This window comes from Dysidea avara, chromosome 1 (genome assembly GCF_963678975.1).
Source record: "Dysidea avara chromosome 1, odDysAvar1.4, whole genome shotgun sequence".
NCBI lineage: Eukaryota > Metazoa > Porifera > Demospongiae > Dictyoceratida > Dysideidae > Dysidea > Dysidea avara.
In genome coordinates this window covers 17,875,820-17,896,078 of record NC_089272.1, presented here as the reverse complement: position 1 = coordinate 17,896,078, position 20,259 = coordinate 17,875,820, and the positions used below count along the sequence as shown (strand labels likewise).

At 37.6% G+C, this 20,259-nt stretch overlaps 1 protein-coding gene across 1 annotated transcript; it reads left to right on the top strand.

The window, feature by feature from the left end:
• Positions 1-7,780: 7,780 nt before the first annotated feature.
• Positions 7,781-20,094, top strand: LOC136264093 (IgGFc-binding protein-like). The gene is made up of 13 exons (XM_066058813.1): positions 7,781-7,853; positions 7,913-8,698; positions 8,762-8,932; positions 9,912-10,853; positions 10,915-11,085; positions 13,698-14,633; positions 14,692-14,862; positions 16,613-17,548; positions 17,606-17,773; positions 19,009-19,332; positions 19,381-19,704; positions 19,930-19,980; positions 20,036-20,094. The coding sequence occupies exons 1-13, from the start codon at positions 7,781-7,783 to the stop codon at positions 20,092-20,094; spliced, it is 5,112 nt and encodes a 1,703-aa protein (XP_065914885.1).
• Positions 20,095-20,259: the final 165 nt, after the last annotated feature.

The window sequence follows — 20,259 nt, the reverse complement described above, 5'->3', positions numbered from 1 at the left end:
AAGCATTCTCAGTACACTTACTGATTATTTTCAGTACTTATCTGCCCCTATTTATATAAAAGTACTCATTTTCCTTAGTCTCTAGCTATACCATATCAATTGATTCCAAATAGAGATCTCTGTGTGTTTAACATGCTGGCTTGTTTGAACCTTGTTTCTTTACTTTTTCAGCAATCTCAGTCTATTCCCATGTTTTAATTTTTGAAAATTATTTTTACACTAGTACTATATTTACTTCCTTCATTTTTACCAGCACTCTACTGCACTCACAATGGGGTTCAATACACAGTAGGAGATGTGATACAGCCAAACTGCACCACAAGATGTACTTGCAGAGGAGGATATTTTGATTGTAAACCTCAAACTTGTCTAGTTGATGGTCCAAATTGTTATGGATGGGGAGACCCTCACTATGGATCATTTGACTCTCGTACTTTTGACTTTCAAGGAGACTGTGAATATGTTCTTTCTCAACCATGTAACAGTACTGAGTTCATCATTACAGGTTCTAATACAGCTATTAACTCTCATGTATCAGCTACAAGTGCAGTAAGAGTTGTCATTCCTAGCAGAGGACTAGAAATCTATCTCACTAGAGGTGGAGGTGGAACAATCACAATCAATGGTGTACTACAACCAAATAATGGAGATGGAATGGTACATCGTTCTAGTGGAGTAGAAGTGTTGAGGACAGGAGGACATCCATACATTTTACTTTCAGTTAGCTTTCCTATATTGATTAGATGGGATGGGTCACATCGAGTTGACATTACTGTATCTAGCAGTTGGCAGGGACAATTGTGTGGACTGTGTGGGAACTACAACAATGATGCTAGTGATGATTTTATGGTACCAGATGGTTCAGTGACAACGTCAGCAAATGATTTTGGTAGTAGCTGGTTGTATGCTAACACATCATCAACATGTGGAGTGCTAGATACACCACCACCTTGTCCAATAAGTATTATGACAGCAGCACAATCACGATGTAATGAACTCACTAACAGTGTCTTTAGTGTGTGCAATAGTGTTGTAAACCCCACACCTTTTATTGATGGCTGTATGTTAGACTATTGTTCATGTACTGAAGCAGAGAGAGAAGAGTGTTATTGTAACAGTGTATCTAGTTATGCATCTGCATGTGCATCCAGGGGTGTCATCATTTCCAACTGGAGGAACTTCTTTTGTCGTAAGTGAAATATACTGTCAAATCAACAAATGTGCTTATGTTTCATATTATGCAGCACTGGACTGTCCAACTGGCACAGTGTATCAACAGTGTGGTCCAGTGTGCCCACAAACTTGCGATACTGTGAATGATGCAAGTTGTAGTGGTGGTTGTACTGAAGGATGCTTTTGTCCAGATGGCCAAGTTTTTGCAAATGGAAAGTGTATAGATGCAGCAGATTGTCAAGGTATATACACTTAGTACATAATTATATACGTACACACATGCATAAAATACATGACAATATAATCATACGACCAAGGAAATCTGGTGCAGCATGATATGTTTTATACATCAATCACATGATTTTCGTGCATTTATAGGTTAGATAAAAACGTACCTGGTCCAAACGGCTGAGGAAATTTCTGTGATGAGTGACATCTTTCATGAGCTCAATCTTTAACATGTTAACCTTTGGTTTTTTTCAATGACATTAACTTTTATTTCTTTTTACATACCCTAGAATATCTGTCACAACTTGACAATGCTTTCTTCCATTTACCTTAAAATGTAAATTTAATATAGAAGACATTGTACAAAGAGCACAATTGAACACATAATATACCATAAAAGAGATATCAGAATGATTAAAATGTGTACGAATAACCTTATGTGGATTTGAGCCTCTAAGCCTCAACCAAAATCCCTAGCCAATTATTCATCTCCGCTAATTTCTACTTAATTTTTATCTTACAAATAAAAGTTTTAGAAAATAAACATTAAAGTTGAAAAGCTAAGCGCGCCTGTCCAGAAATTTAATAATAGCATTCACGTAGTTAATTTAGCGCACCTCATGCACCAGATGCTTTTAATATGGCTTGCTCACGATTCATTGACGTAGCCAGACCTTCAGAGATGGTTGGTCACACCTATGTATAGGTTTTCACTGACCAACTAGCACAAAATGTAAATCCATCTTTAGTGTATTCTACAGACTTTTGTTTTAAAATCTTTTTTAAAGGTGCATAGATGTATCTAGCTAACTAATTACACTGCTGTTCATTTCACGCAACTGCATGCACATATAAAGAAGCTAGAACAAACATTACATGAAAACTGACTTATTAAACATTTTTTGATCTCTAATCTCATCTGTGCTTGTACACAGCTCTTTATGCTCCAGCGTGACTCTGAGGTATAGTATAATTCAGCTGCTGATTCATCTTGCATTCACTTACCTGGCACCATATGAATAATTCATCCATCACTCAGCCACCAATGTACACAAGACCCTGTGGCTGTTGCTCACAACTCAGTAATTTTGTGATACAATACCACAGACTCTGGTTGATCAGCGCAAGCATTTATAATTTTTGGAGGGATTATTAGTGAAATTTATTGTGCTGGTTAAGCACATCTTATAAATTATTGTACCGAGCTTCTGCTGAACCTGATAGGAGAGCATTATTTGTGCCTACCACTTTATTCAAGCGATTTGGATATCGGTATTCATTCAAGTAAGTTTGTTTCAGTCAAGGAAACTGCAATCATGAGAAGTTGGTTGTGTTTATGCAGTATTACAGTACTTGTTAGCTATGTGCCTGGTGAGGCACCGAGAGCACTGTCACACTTCAAGGTTTGTTCCAATAGTCTTCTGCTTCCATTCTACGTATGTACAGTAGCACAAGCTTGCAGCAGAAATTTCAACTATATGCGCATAACAAACAGGTATCTAAGTGCAAGTATATATACCACACGCACTTACTGTAACAGGTAATATGTGACCGGATCTGCGAAAAGGGGTCTTATAGTCTTTCTAATTGTATGTACTTTGTAACCCATAACTTGTCTTGTGGGTATGGTACCAGCCTGAAATTTGATCACTTTACACTCCTAACATAGCACTATTCCTGGATGTAATTTTTAAGACAACTGATTAAACACATGATGAGTTATGACTCATTAAACGTGGAAATTTGGAAAGGCTATAAGACTTCTTTTCGCAGATCCGGCCACATATGCGCTTCACAACCATGTGAAGCAAGTTCTTCTCAAAATCTGTTGCCATCCCTGCCTTGACAATTTTAAATTTTTTATCATTTGATGCTATACATGTGTCAAATGGAAACATGCTGTAATGCTGTGAGGTTGCAGTATCTGCATCACATGATATAATTTGTTCAATGTTTCTTAGTGAACTTCAATGTCAGCTGATGGTTTTGTCAATGATAGTATCATGGAAATTTGCTGCCAAGTATGTTGATGGTAGCCACTGTGTAGACTATATAGCAGCTTGTTAGTTAGTTACCAAGCTATCTGATCAAGTACATCTGGTACCAGCTGCTAAATTACAAGGCTGAAGTATTTATTTTAAGTGATATCTGCCATCTCCTTCAAATTGTCATTTAATCAGTCTTCAGTGGTAGATGCAGCATGGGTCATTTGAAGCAAATGCCCTCCACATACCATCAATGCCCTCTGCCTACACCACCACCCACCTACTTCCCTGAAGTGCAGCATAGTTATTTAAGGGCTATGTATTTATGGTACTATCAAGAGTAAATAATAAAAGAGAGAGTGTCTAACTCCAGTATGGTCCATCAAAAATGGCAGCCACAAGTCTTTCTGGATATTAACGCTTATGATATAAGAACTGATTGAATGTGTTAACACTTTAGGAGGTGGTGACTTTGAGTAGTCCCTTGAAAGTTATTGTATGTAAGCCAAAGCATATTAAAACCCTTCCTGTAAATTCAAGGGAAGCCTGTGGACTTGTGGATGTCATTTTTGATGGTCCATACTGGAGTTAGACACTCTCTCTTTTATTATTTTACTCTTGGTACTATCTATACTGTGTATAAACAGCTTCATTAAGAGAGATTTGGAGGTGGCACAGACATCCTCTCCACAGTTCTCTTCTGCATAATCAAGTAACTACAAAAGTATTTCACAGCAATGAAACTACTGACTTTAATAGAGCAGCCAATATCTCTAATAGTACAGTCATTATAATATAATGTATATGAATTTTGCTATACTGCAATTCAACATTGTCACTAATATATAGACTCCGTCAGGCTGCTCAGATGTAACAATGACATTAAATTTTAATTCTCTTATTGTAAATTGAGTGTAGATTAACACTCTATACAGATAACTATTCTCCTTGACCATGCATCTACATCTTTACCTGGGTGTGCTTCTTCTCCCCTCGTCAGCTTCTAGAAAAAACACCTTTGGTGTTGAGGTATGAATTGACATTTTAGTTGTGACATATGTAGAAATACTTGATATTAGGCCTGAGCTAAAAACGCTCAAAAGTTTGCCCAACTTTTTCAGGGATTTCCACCCTATTATGTCCTTCAGTGTTCCCATTATGCTTGCATTATGCTCCTAGGTTAATGACATTTCTCACATTAATCTTAGAATATTTAAACAGTGAATGCTCTATTAGAGTATTCATTACAAAGTGACTGTTCTATTAGAGACTATCAATCTAAGGAGCTATGTACAATGCATTTGAGTGCTCTATTGTAGTTTGCATTTTCCACTGATAGCTATATTAAGGCAGTAGTGAATCTCAAGCTAAACCAAACGAGCTATTTTTAAGAAATTAAACTCCACTCCTCCTAATATGCTAGCATGATACTGGCATAGCACTCTAGCTTATTATGCTTTTATTATGCTGATGTATTTTGTACAAGCCTACTGGATATTTGTCAGCAACCACCTCAGATTAGAACTCCACTAAGAAATCCTTGTCACACACCTGATTATTGTTCATCATTGTGGCATGTATACTGTACCCATTAAATGCTGCTGTAGTCTACAGTGGCGGATCTAGAAATTTTAGGAGGGGGTTTAAGATTTAGGAAGTTGTCAATAACTGTGATCCCAGACTAAGAAGTGTATAGCTACAGTCCAGCTGGGGTGAATGTTAGCTCAGTATTTGATAGCTCAGTGGCCTATAGCTATAGCAATGAATCAGCAAAAATCATTAAACAACATTGTTTCACAGTTGAATCTTACCGGCCAGTCCAGACCTTCGCAGAAACAGTTGAATCTTACTAATCCAGGCCTTCGCAGAAAGTTTAAAACAACACTTGTACTCATTACAATGATAATTATTTTTAGAGGCGCTTAACATGCTTAAACACCGTATTGGCATTTTTAGTGATTTCAAAGGCAATAGTATGAAGTTTGGCCGGTAGAAGTTCCAATGTAATGCGCTATGTATAACTCCAGGTGATTTTCATTGTTACTTTTATGTGAAACCCTGTATTGCTTGTCATTGTACTTTTTTGTGTAACCCTGTATGTGTGTAATGCTCCGGTAAGGAAGAACAGCTATGCCAATTACCATGAGGTTAAATTAAAAATCAAACCAAATTTTATCACCCACACGAATCGTAGGGGTGTGCACACTATTTCAGAGGAGGTTTCAGCTGAAACAATTGCAACCCCCCTGTATCCGTCACTGGTCAAGTAAACACTAGAAAATTGGGTTATACAAATAATAGCAAGCACAGACTATATTTATCAATTCGTTAAATTATAGGTAAAACTATAACCTTGGAATAACTCAAATCTATTTTATTTTAATCTACCTGTTGTACATTGCTGTGGACATTGCTGCTATTTAACATGTGTAAATCCTATTTACAGCACAGTATTGTTATCATATGGGAATCCGGTATGAAATTGGAGATGTTATAAAACCTAATTGTACTTCAAGATGTACATGCCAAGGAGGATATTTTGGGTGCCAGCCTGAGCAGTGTTTAGTCGATGGACCAAACTGTTATGGATGGGGAGATCCCCACTATGGATCATTTGACTCTCGCACATTTGACTTTCAAGGAGATTGTGAATATGTTCTTTCTCAACCATGTAACAGTACTGAGTTCATTATTACAGGATCTAATACTGCTATTAACTCTCATGTATCAGCTACAAGTGCAGTAAGAGTTGTCATTCCTAGCAGAGGACTAGAAATCTATCTCACAAGAGGTGGAGGTGGAACGATCACAATTAATGGTGTGCTGCAAGCAAACAATGGAGATGGAGTAGTACATCGTTCTAGTGGAGTAGAAGTGTTGAGGACAGGAGGACATCCATACATTTTGCTTTCAATTAGTTTCTCTGTATCAATCAGATGGGATGGATCACATCGAGTTGACATTACTGTATCTAGCAGTTGGCAGGGACAATTGTGTGGACTGTGTGGGAACTACAACAATGATGCTAGTGATGATTTTATGTTACCAGATGGTTCAATGACTACTTCAGCAAATGAATTTGGTAGTAGCTGGTTGTATGCTAACACATCATCAACATGTGGAGTGCTAGATACACCACCACCTTGTCCAGGGAGTATCATGACAGCAGCACAGTCACGATGTAATGAACTCACTAACAGTGTCTTTAGTGTGTGCAATAGTGTTGTAAACCCCACACCTTTTATTGATGGCTGCATGTTAGACTATTGTTCATGTACTGAAACAGAGAGAGAAGAGTGTTATTGTAACAGTATATCTAGTTATGCATCAGCATGTGCATCCAGGGGTGTCATCATTTCCAATTGGAGGAACTTCTTTTGTCGTAAGTGTAATTAAAATAATCTGAACAAAATTTTTACTATTACACGTTGTGTTGTGCAGCTATCACCTGTCCATCAGGAATGGTATATCAACAATGTGGTCCATCATGTCCTCAGACATGTGATACAATTGAAGATACAGATTGTAGTGGTGGTTGTGTTGAAGGATGTTTCTGTCCGAATAGAAAAGTATTTGCTAATGGAAATTGTATAGATGAGGCTGACTGTCAAGGTTTGTTCATAACTGTCACTTCTGAATTACACAGTATGCCCAGTTTCAATGAAGTAGTAAGGCTCAATACATAGATTTTCACGATGATGTTACTTCATGTACAAACCAATTTTTAAGTCATTCTTTCAAATAGTTTAACCTGTAGACATGACAAAAAAATTACATCTGTGATTTTTTAAAGATTGTGCATAACTCACTTTCTTAGCACTTCATGTATGTATGTGCACATACAGTATATTTTATAATTACAAGACAATTGGCTGAATAAATAATCTATGGAACCAATTTTCATGATTCTAGTAGTCAAAGTTAGCGTTCAGCCATCTTCTTTTAATGTAAGCTAGACCACTTTGCTGATGTCTTACATATACTGTAACTATATCAAAAATTCAGAGTACTGGTACATACAGTAGCTGGCAGTGGTGGTACAGTGGATAGCATTGTGATGTATTATTAAAGCTACATGTAGAGAGTTCATGCTCAAAAATTTCTACAGCTTCTTCACTTTTTACAAGTAACCTTTGATGCATATTTTAGTGATAACAGGAATATTTGCCTTAAACTTGGAAAAGGAGGTGCCCCATCCTCAGAAGCAAAAATGAGGACTACCGAGTTACAGATGCCTGAAAACATTGGTTTTCTGTAATAATATTATACAAACTTGTTTGTCACTTGGCTGCATGACACAATATTGTGTGTCTTGATATCTCATTGTTACGTGTGTCCACTTGTTAATACCCGTGATATTACTTCATACCATACAGCACTATTCTGCACTTACAATGGAATACGGCATACGATTGGAAATGTTATTCAGCCCAACTGCACTACACGATGTACCTGTCAAGAAGGAGGGTATTTTGATTGCAGTGCACAAAGATGCTTGGTTGATGGACCCACTTGTTATGCATCAGGAGATCCTCACTATGGATCATTTGACTCAAAGAGATTTGACTTTCAAGGAGATTGTGAATATGTGCTATCCCGACCATGTAACAGTGATGACTTTATTATTACAGCTTCAAACACACTGTGGTCATTTAACCCTACTGTATCAGTTACAAGTGCAGTGAGAGTGATCGTTCCAAGCAGAGGATTGGAAATCTATCTTGCAGGTGGAACAATCACAATTAATGGCATAATGCAGCCAAATAATGGTGATGAAGTAGTACATCGTTCCAGTGGGATAGAAATACTAAGAATTGGTGGAAATCCGTTTGTTCTGCTAACAATTTCATATCCTGTAGGAATACGCTGGGATGGATCATGGCGAGTTGACATTTCTGTGTCTACAAGTTGGCAGGGACAATTGTGTGGACTGTGTGGGAACTACAACAATGATGCTAGTGATGATTTTATGCTTCCAGATGGTTTGGTGACAACTTCAGAAAATGAATTTGGTACCAGTTGGCTGTATGCTCAAACATCACCCACCTGTGGAATACCACCACCCACACCACCTTGTCCAGAAAGTGATATGACAGTTGCACAATCACGATGTAATGAACTAATGAACAGTGTATTTAGTGTTTGCAATAGTGTGGTAGATCCTACAGCTTTTATTGATGGGTGTGTACTGGACTACTGTTTATGCAGTGATGAAAGAAGAGAGGATTGTTACTGTAATAGTTTGTCATCGTATGCAGCATCATGTGCATCTAATGGTGTTATTATCTCAAACTGGAGAAATTTTCTTTGTCGTAAGTCAGCATTTTAGTACATGCATATACATACTATATTTACTACAATATATTCTTTTGTAGCTATCACCTGTCCATCAGGTATGATATATCAACAATGTGGTCCATTGTGTCCTCAGACATGTGATACTGATGAAGATACAGATTGTAGTGGTGGTTGTGTTGAAGGATGTTTCTGTCCAAGTGGACAAGTTTTATCAAATGGACATTGTATCAATGTGTCTCAATGCCAAGGTATACACCTATAATTAAAAAGCACACAGCATTCACACTTAAATCCCATGCTAGACTTTGTTAATCACAAATGATGTGTATTCCTGACTGTTTTTGTAATTTGTCCATCATGTTTTCTTATAGACGGATCATTAAGCTGCTTTTTGTATGTGCATGGAAAGGACATGTAGCACATTGGAAAATATACATTCTTGACTCATTCAAAAGCACTTTACAGCCTTCAGTTCTCCCATACTTGCTGCTTTTAGCATGAAACATTTGCTTACTGTATGCAGATACAGAAAACAAACACGCAAAACTTTACAGATATACAGTAAAATAACGTTTTCTCAGTTCTCACACACAAACTTACAGGCTTACAGACTGACATACATACATTTTCTCAAAGCAAATTTCAAGAAACTATCCACAGCCAGCCTGTGGCCAGCTCTGGGAAAGCACCCGGTTTAAAAATGGCTGGACAAAAAGTAGTTACATGTACATATGTACCAAACAAGATTAAAAATACAGCGATTGTAACAATATTACGGTAAGTTAATGCAGAGTGAGCTTATATGACCCAAATATGATGAGTTCCATGTAAATGATTCTAGACTGAGGAGGGTAAGGTAGTGGGAAAAGGATATAAATGTGCCACTTGTGCCCTTCTCTTAATATCAACAATAATAATTATTTATGTCTCTTCCATCAATTATTTGTAAATTACAGTTATCTCACTGCCTCCTGTTATATTACATATTATCCTATGGATTCAGTAATCTACCATTGTTTCCTTCATTGTATACATTTAGGAGTGCATGCATTTCTGTATTTAATAGAACTGTGCTTCTTGTGTGTTTGGTAAACAATGATACATGCAGCTTATAATGCATGAAATTCCATCCTGTATATAATGTTACTCTTTAAACTACGTACAGTATGCACATGCAGTTATTGTAAAATCCATATATTATAGAAACCTGCTTGTTTACTTTTGTAGCACTGTACTGTACTCATATGGGTGTTCGATACACACTTGGAGATGTGATACAGCCAAACTGTACCACAAGATGTACTTGTCAGGGAGGATACTTTGATTGCAAGCCTCAAAGATGTTTGGTTGATGGTCAAACTTGTTATGGGTGGGGAGACCCTCATTATGGATCATTTGATTCTCACACATTTGACTTTCAAGGAGATTGTGAATACATACTATCACGTCCATGTAACAGTGATGACTTCATCATTACAGGCTCAAATACACTTTGGACATTTAATCCTACTGTAGCAGTTACAAGTGCTGTTAGGGTCATTGTTCCTAGCAGAGGACTAGAAATCTATCTTACAAGAGGTGAAGGTGGAACAATCATAATCAATGGTGTATTACAACCAAATAATGGAGACAGAGTGGTACACCGCTCTAATGGTGTAGAAGTGTTGAGGACAGGTGGACGTCCGTATGTTCTGCTTACTATCGGGTTCCCTCTAGCCATAAGTTGGGATGGATCATGGAGATTTGACATATCTGCATCTAGTAGTTGGCAGGGACAATTGTGTGGACTGTGTGGAAACTACAACAATGATGCTAGTGATGATTTTATGCTACCAGATGGTTCAATGACTACTTCAGTTAATGAATTTGGTAGTAGCTGGTTGTATGCCAACACATCATCAACATGTGGAGTACCACCACCTTCACCAGCTTGTCCAGCAAGTGTGATGACAGTTGCACAATCACGATGTAATGAAGTCACTAACAGTGTCTTTAGTGTGTGCAATAGTATTGTAAATCCCACACATTTTATTGATGGCTGCATGCTAGATTACTGTTTGTGCAGCGAAGAAAGGAGAGAAGAGTGCTACTGTAGCAGTCTGTCAGCATATGCAGCTGCATGTGCATCTAGTGGCATCATAATTCCTGATTGGAGGAATTTATTTTGCCGTAAGTCCATCCTTTTTCATGATACACGAAAATCCACTATATATTTTCTATGCCTCTGTAGCTGTCACCTGTCCATCAGGCATGGTATATCAACAATGTGGTCCTGTTTGCCCTCAGACATGTGATATGGATGAAAGTGTAGATTGTAGCAGTGGTTGTGTTGAAGGATGTTTCTGTCCAAGTGGAAAAGTTTTTTCAAATGGACAATGTATAAGTGCAGAAGATTGTCAAGGTACTTTTCAAAAATAGGCATGCATTGTAAATATATTGTCTAACCTGTGTTCCCAGAACTGTGTGTAAAATCTCTGTAAAACCTGATAATACACATGCTATACATGTACCTGTACTGTACAGTATCACAACAGACACACTCACATGCGTAAAACACACTTTATATGCAGAAAACAGAAGTGCAACTGTGAACAAATAGTGAAGATTTAATCATTGACTCATGTTCTGAATTCAGCCTTGGATCTAACTCTAATGAACTAGTCATTACTGCCTTTTCAATAGTAATAACATAGTGAAAAAGCGGTGGCCAAATAGGATCTAGGATTGATAAAGTGACAGACAGAGGAGAGCAACTTCGCACTAAATAGTAAAAGTGCTTCAACATTTAGGGTGGCACAATTGAACAAAGTAAGAGAGAATGTCTCAATTACGGTATTTTCACCGAAATTAAAAGTATGCTAAATAAATACACTAAAGAACCCACTCACATTAAGAATTCAGTGTACACTTTTAAAATGCCATGCAGAAATGGTGACCATATAGCAGCATAACCACACATAGTTAAGTAATAGTTGTAACACGGGTACAAGTGATTTACCTAAAATATACGCACAAGTCCGACAGCCACAAGCCTGCGTATATTTAAGGAAAATCACAAGTGCCCATATTACAGCTATTGTATTTCACTTGGCTGACTCACTGCCAAGTGTGGGAAACTTTGCGAGTGTATTTATATGAGCCATCTTAATTTCAATTGTAGATAATGTACTGAATGTAAGACAAGGCATTGCTGAGGCCGAATGTAAATATACATATCAACATGAGCATGTAAACTCTTCAATTGTGGGTATGCAATTATGTACAAAAAGCCTCTTAATAATATTTTAAGTGCATTAAGGTACTTACTTTACTAATAGCGAAATCATTTAAGCACCACGCCCAGTGCTATCTATGACATTGCCCCAGGTGTCTATTATCAATCAAAACAGTAATACAAAGCAGAAACACATAAGCTCATAATGATGTTTTAAGTGCACTACAGTACTTACTTTACTAGTCATGAATAAACAAAGGTATCCAACACTATTGTCCAAAGCATCATGCCCAGTGCTATATGTGACACTGCACCAGGTGTCTATTGTAATCAAAAGTTTCAAAACAGCAATATAAACCAACCTGTTGCCTTCGTCATTCAATAAGACACTTCTTTTCCATGTCCACGGGTTAACTCTGGATCACCTTTATAAAACTAAAACTCACAATCGATCCTGTGAAGTATATAAAAGCAGAGGAGATAACACAGTTTCATCAAAGAAATCTAGTGATTTCTGAGAATTCCTGGAATGCATTAATGAAAAATGGAGGTAGTATATCAAATATATATTCCCTCCTAAAAGGACTATATTTTTGATGTTCTATTTCCATTTCTTATTAATGCATTCCTGAGCACTGATAGCAGAGATATATGGAATTTGTACAACTTCTCTTCCCTTTGAAGTGAGGTGTGAAAGTGGCATATTATTCTATATGACTAGGCTCCTCTTTGTCTTTTCTGTTGTACACATTCTACCCCACTAGGGACCTGTGAGAAGGCTTAAAGCCTGTGAATACAGGGAGTCAAAAACATGTAACTAAACTGTGAAGATTGCAGAAAAAAATTCCCAGACCCTACACATGTATGTGTTTCCCTAAAAAATTACACTAGTAGCCATGGAAAGAATTTTCATGAAAAAAAGTTCAGTTTGCATATATGTGACTGGGTCTGGGAAAACCGGTCTTATTTCCCATGACAGCAGATTTGACTTTTCACCAAGAACACAAAGCTACACGAATTAACTATCAAATTTCATAATCAATATCAACTAGACTTGAGTGGTCTGCTTTTGCTGGCTGTTTTTCCCAAGCACAGTAGCGATCCATGCTAGCCATCTGGGGCCCTAATGGAGCTCTGGTTAGCCTGGAGATGGCTGTATAGCTCCGTGGTGTTGAATAAAGACCTGTCTTCTTTGATTTTAGCCAGGTTTGAGACCTGAATGACCCATAACTTGGCCTAATGCATCCCTACACCTTCCTCTTTATTTTTTCAAACAACCTCTTGCCCTCCTCCGGCCCCCACCACCCACCCCTTTTGGAGCTCGCCTGGTACAGTCAACATAGAGTTAAAGTATATAAAATAGCAGGAAATGTAGCTGTTGGCTAAATGTACAGTGGATGGTCTGGAAGGTAAGGAATTGGTGTGAAACATGTGAAAATTTGGTACACATAGCTTCAACCATTGGCGAACTGCATACAACACATTGAATACTTAAAACCGGAAATTCAAAAAACAGGCAATAAGACCAGTTTTCCCAGACTGGGTCACATATATTTGTGACATATTATAAATCAATTTGAAATTAATCCACGTAATATGCAGTAGCATGGAAAGGGTTGCACATGTGGGTATGAATAAGGAGGGTGTATGCACATTGTAATTTGATGTCATTTAATACTGCAATCTGATATGTTTCAATCACAGATACAAAATTACAGTACTAACAACTTCATAGCAATCATAATGTTTTGTTCATGATGTTTTAAATGTAACGAGTTGTCTTATTATATTCACTGCAGCACTCTTCTGCACTCATATGGGAGTCCGTTATAGAGTTGGAGATGTTATACAACCTAACTGCTCCACAAGATGCACTTGCCAAGGAGAAGAGTTTGACTGCAAACCACAAAGATGTGTGCTTGATGGAGGAACTTGCTTTGCTTGGGGAGATCCTCATTATGGATCTTTTGACTTGCGCACCTTTGATTTTCAGGGAGACTGTGAATACATTCTAACACAACCATGCAATGGTAGTGATTTCATCATTACAGCTTCAAACACTGCCATCAATTCTTATGTATCAGTTACCAGTGCTGTGAGAGTGACTATTCCTAGTAGAGGACTAGAAATCTATCTCACAAGAGGTGAAGGTGGAACAATCACAATTAATGGTGTACTTCAGTCAAACAATGGAGACAGTGTGGTACATCGTTCTAGTGGAGTAGAAGTAATAAGGACAGGTGGGCACCCATATGTTCTACTAACAATTGGCTTACCAGTTGCAATAAATTGGGATGGGTCACATCGAGTTGACATTACTGTATCTAGTAGTTGGCAGGGAGAATTGTGTGGACTGTGTGGGAACTACAACAATGATGCTAGTGATGATTTTATGTTACCAGATGGTTCAATGACTGCTTCAGTTAATGAATTTGGTATTAGTTGGTTGTATGCCAATACGTCAGCCACATGCGGTGAATTACAACCTCCACCTCCTTGTCCAGCAAGTATCATGACAGCAGCACAGTCACGATGCAATGAACTCACTAACAGTGTCTTTAGTGTGTGTAATAGTGTGGTAGATCCTACAGTGTACATTGATGGCTGCATGTTAGATTACTGTCTGTGTAGTGAGGAAGAAAGGGAAGCGTGTTACTGTAATAGTTTGTCTACTTATGCAGCAGTTTGTGCATTAAATGAAGTCTTTATTCCTAACTGGAGGGATTTCTCTTGTTGTAAGTGTAATTCAACTAGCTTATAGAATTGGGTTAAATTTGTGTCATTTTAATATAGCTGTTAGCTGTCCACAAGGCATGGTATATCAGCAATGTGGTCCTGTGTGTCCTCAGACATGTGATACTAATGAAGATACAGATTGCCATGGTGGTTGTGTTGAAGGATGTTTCTGTCCAAGTGGACAAGTTTTATCAAATGGAATTTGTATTAACTCTTCTGACTGTGAAGGTACAATTAACATGCATTCTCTCAAATACAAGTTATACTATACTGTAGTTGTAACATGGCAGTGAGGGCTTTGCCAGATCTGTGCACCCGATGTCCGAAGATGCACATGTACACATGATGCCCAAGGGTGGGCATGTATTCCCAATGCCCCGAGCATGCAGAGCCTAAGGGAAAGGGTGTACATATCAGGCAAATCCCAAACACATCCATGTTACCAACTGTTATGTAACACTTCCTAGTTAGCTGATGTCTGCGTTACCAACCATTATGTAACCAATTTTTGTTTTGAGTGTGGAGCATGACCTTTGTATTGGACCAGGAATGGTAAAGATCGTTGTGAGGTGGTTTTTCTCTCAAAATGTGTAATGTGTGCATTAAAGTTTAAGATATATACTGGTTAAAACTTTGATAAATGTATTGTAGCTTAATGTAGTTTTAACATGCTCTGCTGGTATGGGTCTATTATGTATATCAAATCTGGTTTTGAAGATTGTTCCCATTATGTCCAATTATGCTCATAAGATACCATGCATGCAGTGAGTTATGTGTGCTACATGTAGGTCCATTTTTTTTGCAAATTAAAGCTTAGCTCGGAAAAATTTCTGCTGGTAGTCTGAATTTCTTATATTTCTAGTTAGCAAGAAAATTTGAGGCTGGTTTAGGGTGATATTTTTGGGCAAGAAAGCCTAAAACTGCATGATCCCTAATATACAGTAGTACTGTACTATATGATGACGTAGGGATTCATAATAGCTTGGCAGTATTGGTTAGGCATAGCCAAGCCCAAAAATGCCTTCAGAGTGACCCCAAACCCTTCCAACAAGTTTCTACGGAATTTTAAAAATTTTCTATTTAACAGAATTCTGACTGACTAACTAACTAACTAACCGATGCCTTCAGCCAAGCATAACTCGAAGGCTACGGGCTTGATTTTTTCACGCTTCATCCCAAGACATGCCTTTTCGCCAACCGCAGTCATGGACTTACCTTTGTCCTCCTTTGTGTTCCAGTTCTTTTTGCTGACAACGCAAGGTGTCGATTTGCGATAGCACGATACGGTTTCCCTCTAGCTGTGTCATGCTTTTCGCCCACATTTTCCGTAGCAACTGGATTCATTGCAAGAAGTTTCTTGTACTGTTTTTCATTTGTAATGCTGTGTAATGAGCAGAACATACTGTAGCTACAGTACCAACGAAGCATAATGGCCACCTCACTTTTCAGTGCGTAATTGATTATTGGGGTGCGCATTCAGATGCAAAATTATTTTATGGAATGCCTGGTGCCATTCTTTCTTTTAATGTGGTACACGTGGATTCAGTAGTCATAATTGTGTTATTTAAAAAGTAAACAAACAAGTAGAAGGAAAAATTAGGAATTTTAAACTGGATTAGGGATCAAAGAACAAAAAAGCAGGGAAACAAGGGAACAGCTAAAAAGTTGTGAACCAAGGGAGGTTACCTATACCTGCAGATATACTAATGGACATCTAATCCCTAATTCAGCCATGGTTATAGACTGAACAGTAGGGATTAGATATCCACTAGTATATCTGCAGGTATAGGCAACTTCCCTTGTTTCACAACTTTTTAGCTGTTCCCTTGTTTCCCTGCTTTTTTGTTCTTTGATCCCTAATCTTCCTAATTTTTCCTTCTACTTGTTATTAATGTTAATAGGCTAGTTTTGATTGCTTTTAAGTTACGTATACTTGTATAGAACCAAATTTCTAGATTATAATATATCTTTCCTGTAGCGCTATACTGCACTCATATGGGAGTTCAATATACACTTGGAGATGTGATACAACCAAACTGTACCACAAGATGTACTTGTCAGGGAGGTTATTTTGACTGCACACCACAAATATGCTTGACAGGTGGTTCTGTTTGTTATGCCTTTGGTGACCCTCATTATGTGACATTTGATTCTCACTCATTTGACTTTCAAGGAGATTGTGAATACGTTCTCACACAACCATGTAATAACAGTGACTTCATCATTACAGCTTCTAATACTGCCATCAATTCTTATGTATCAGCTACAAGTGCTGTGAGAGTAATCCTTCCTGATGAAGGTCTTGAGGTACGTCTTGCTAGAGGTGGAGGTGGAACAATTGCAATCAATGGTGTACTTACCCCAAGCACTGAAGATGGAATAGTGTATGAATCTAATGGCATAGTAGTATCAAGGACAGGAGGGCATCCATATATTTCACTCTCAATTGGGTTTCCAGTTTCAGTATATTGGGATGGATCACATAGAGTTGATATTTCTGTATCTAGTAGTTGGCAGGGACAATTGTGTGGACTGTGTGGGAACTATAACAATGATGCTAGTGATGATTTTATGCTTCCAGATGGTTCAGTGTCTACTTCAGAAAATGAATTTGGTAGTAGCTGGTTGTATGCTAACACATCATCAACATGTGGGGAACTACAACCTCCACCAATTTGTCCAGCAATGATCATGACAGCAGCACAATCACGATGTAATGAACTCATGAACAGTGTATTCAATGTGTGTAATAGTGTGGTGGATCCCGCCTATTTCATTGACAGTTGTATATCAGACTATTGCTTGTGTGGTGAAGAAGAAAGAGAGGATTGTTACTGTAATAGTTTGTCCACATATGCTGCAGTGTGTGCATTTAATGGTGTATTCATTAATAACTGGAGAAATTTTCTTTGCCGTAAGTTGTACATATTTATTGAAAGTCATGTTTGATTTCTTACTTATTTCATTCTAGCTGCTAACTGCCCACAAGGCATGATATTTCAACAATGTGGACCTGTGTGCCCTCAGACATGTGATGCATATAATGTGGATTGTGGTCATGGTTGTGTTGAAGGATGCTTTTGTCCAAATGGACAGGTTTTGGCTAATGGAGATTGCATTAAAATTCCTTATTGTGAAGGTATCATACAGTATGATAGTACAGTATAATAGGGATCATGGAGGTTTACACTTCTCATAAAAAATATTGCCCAGAAACCAGCCTCACAATTGTCTTCGCAGTATTGGTAAAGCCTAAAAGTCCCTTCAGTGTTACCTGAAATGCTTGCTAATTTTTTTCTTATTCAGTGGAATTTTATGCTGATTGACTGACTGACTGACTAATTAACTGATGTGTTCAGACCAGTGTAATGTAATAACAACTAAGGATATGGGCTTTAGTTTTTCATTGTTATGTAGATATCACCTCAGTCTGACTGTTGCTTTGCAGTACATACACTGGACTTTCCTTTGTGTCCCATTTCTTTTGCTGACAATGCTAGGTGTTGATTCACAGTAGCACATAGTGGTATCATTGTGCTGAATATCAGGAATCGTCCGTATTTTCTGTAGTGACTGGATTGGTTGCAGAGGTGTTTCTCATACTGTTATTCATTTGTAATGCTGTGTAACAGACTGAATATAGCTGAAAACAAAGTGTAATAACCACTCAATTTAGGGTTGGCGTGTGCATTCACGTGCAATATTAATTTTATGATATGCCTGGCACTATTCTTTCTTTTGATGTAGTATTTGCATTTTGACCGGTCATAATTATGAGTAAACGAACAATTACAAGGAAAAATTTGGAATTTTCTTTAAGTTTGATTAGGTATCATAGGGAAGTCACTTAGCTATAATACACCTGCAGATATACTAATGGATATTTATCCCTACTTCAGTCATGGATATGACTTATGTAGGGATTAAACGTCAGCTTTTTTGCTGTTTTTCTTGCAGTTTGTGCCACAATAATGGATTGTAATTTGCTTTATTAATTGTCCACAAGTGAAATGAAAGGTCCTAAACATCAAACAACAATCTTAACTAGACCGATAAATAACTGTATTAGATGTCATATGGTGTGATAAAGTGTATCACAAAAACTTTTATTGACATTGTAGAAACAAGCACTAGCATTAATTTTTATGATCCATTATTTATAATTATGACATTAATAGCACGTAATGTTGTACATATGTATACTATGGAGCCCATACACAGCTTATTAATATTCTCCTATTGTATATTTCTTTATAATATCTGCTTATAAAATAAGTTTTTAAAATTCAAGTATAGTAGGGTCAAAGCTACCTCAATGACTGATTCTTGCTAGCAATAGTAATATTCATGCTTTCATATCTTTTATCATAACAGTTCTTAATTCAACTACTGTGACTGTAACTACTCCTGACACTCAGACAGTTGGACAGCCATTAATACTGGAGTGCAGCGTGATCACTGCTAGTGGAATTACCCCTAGAGTTGACATTGTGTGGGGTAGAGATGATGGTGTAGAGCTTTTGAGAATTGAGGGAGTCTCTCCTATTGCACTGTCTGATAACTTGGTGGAATATGCAGCATCTTATAATATTACACTTCTTAGTACAATGGATGATAACAGAACATACCACTGTGCTATAATAATCACAGATGATCCACCAGTAGTTGTTGATAACACTATCACATTGGATGTCACTGGTATGTGCCAAAATATCCATGTATATGAAATACTTTTTTGCTTCACAGTTCCTGTTCCTGTGGTCACAATTTCCCCATCTGGTCCTGTACAAGGTACCTTGATAGGTAGTGCTCAAGATATCCAGTGTACAGTGAATGTGGTTGATGGAGTAGAGCCAAATGTAGTTATGATAAGTTGGATGGGACCTGGAGGAGACACTATTACAAATGATAGTAGAATAATGATCAGCCCAACCAGTGGTAGTGGATATGAATACACTAGTACTCTTCAGTTTGTCTACTTGATGGAGGGAGATGAAGGAAGATACACGTGCAATGTGGAGATACTTGAAACCAATGCTTTGAATCTTATTGAGCTAAGTAATATTACTGGTAAGATCCTAGCATTTATTGTATGAAAATAATCTGTATGCAGACAAGGTAAACGCCATGTGCAATTTTCAATCTGTGCTGAGTTTCTACAGTGGCTATGTATTACAACAATGAATAAAAGAAATAGTGGTAGATGTACAGTGTTTTGCTTATACTATTAATTCTTATTTAATAGTAATAGTGTATTATACTTTAGTAATCAATGTTTCACTCTTCTATGTGTAGTTCCCATGCCTGACACTGTCAATGTGACTGCTCCCAGCACTCAGATAGTTGGTCAGTCACTAACACTGGAGTGTAGTGTGACTACTGTGAGAGGTATCACCAGCAGAGTGGATATCGTGTGGAGCCTTAGAAATGGGTCAAACTTTGTTACAATTGAAGATCTAAATGTCACCTCTGAATTAGAGAACTCTCTTTTATTTGAGAGCTCATACACTGTCCCACTACTGAGCACAGATGATGATAGTGGCATATATGAGTGTACAATAGTAATCAATGCTGATACAATAGTAGTAGCAAGCAGTGGTGTCACTTTGGATGTTGCTGGTAAGT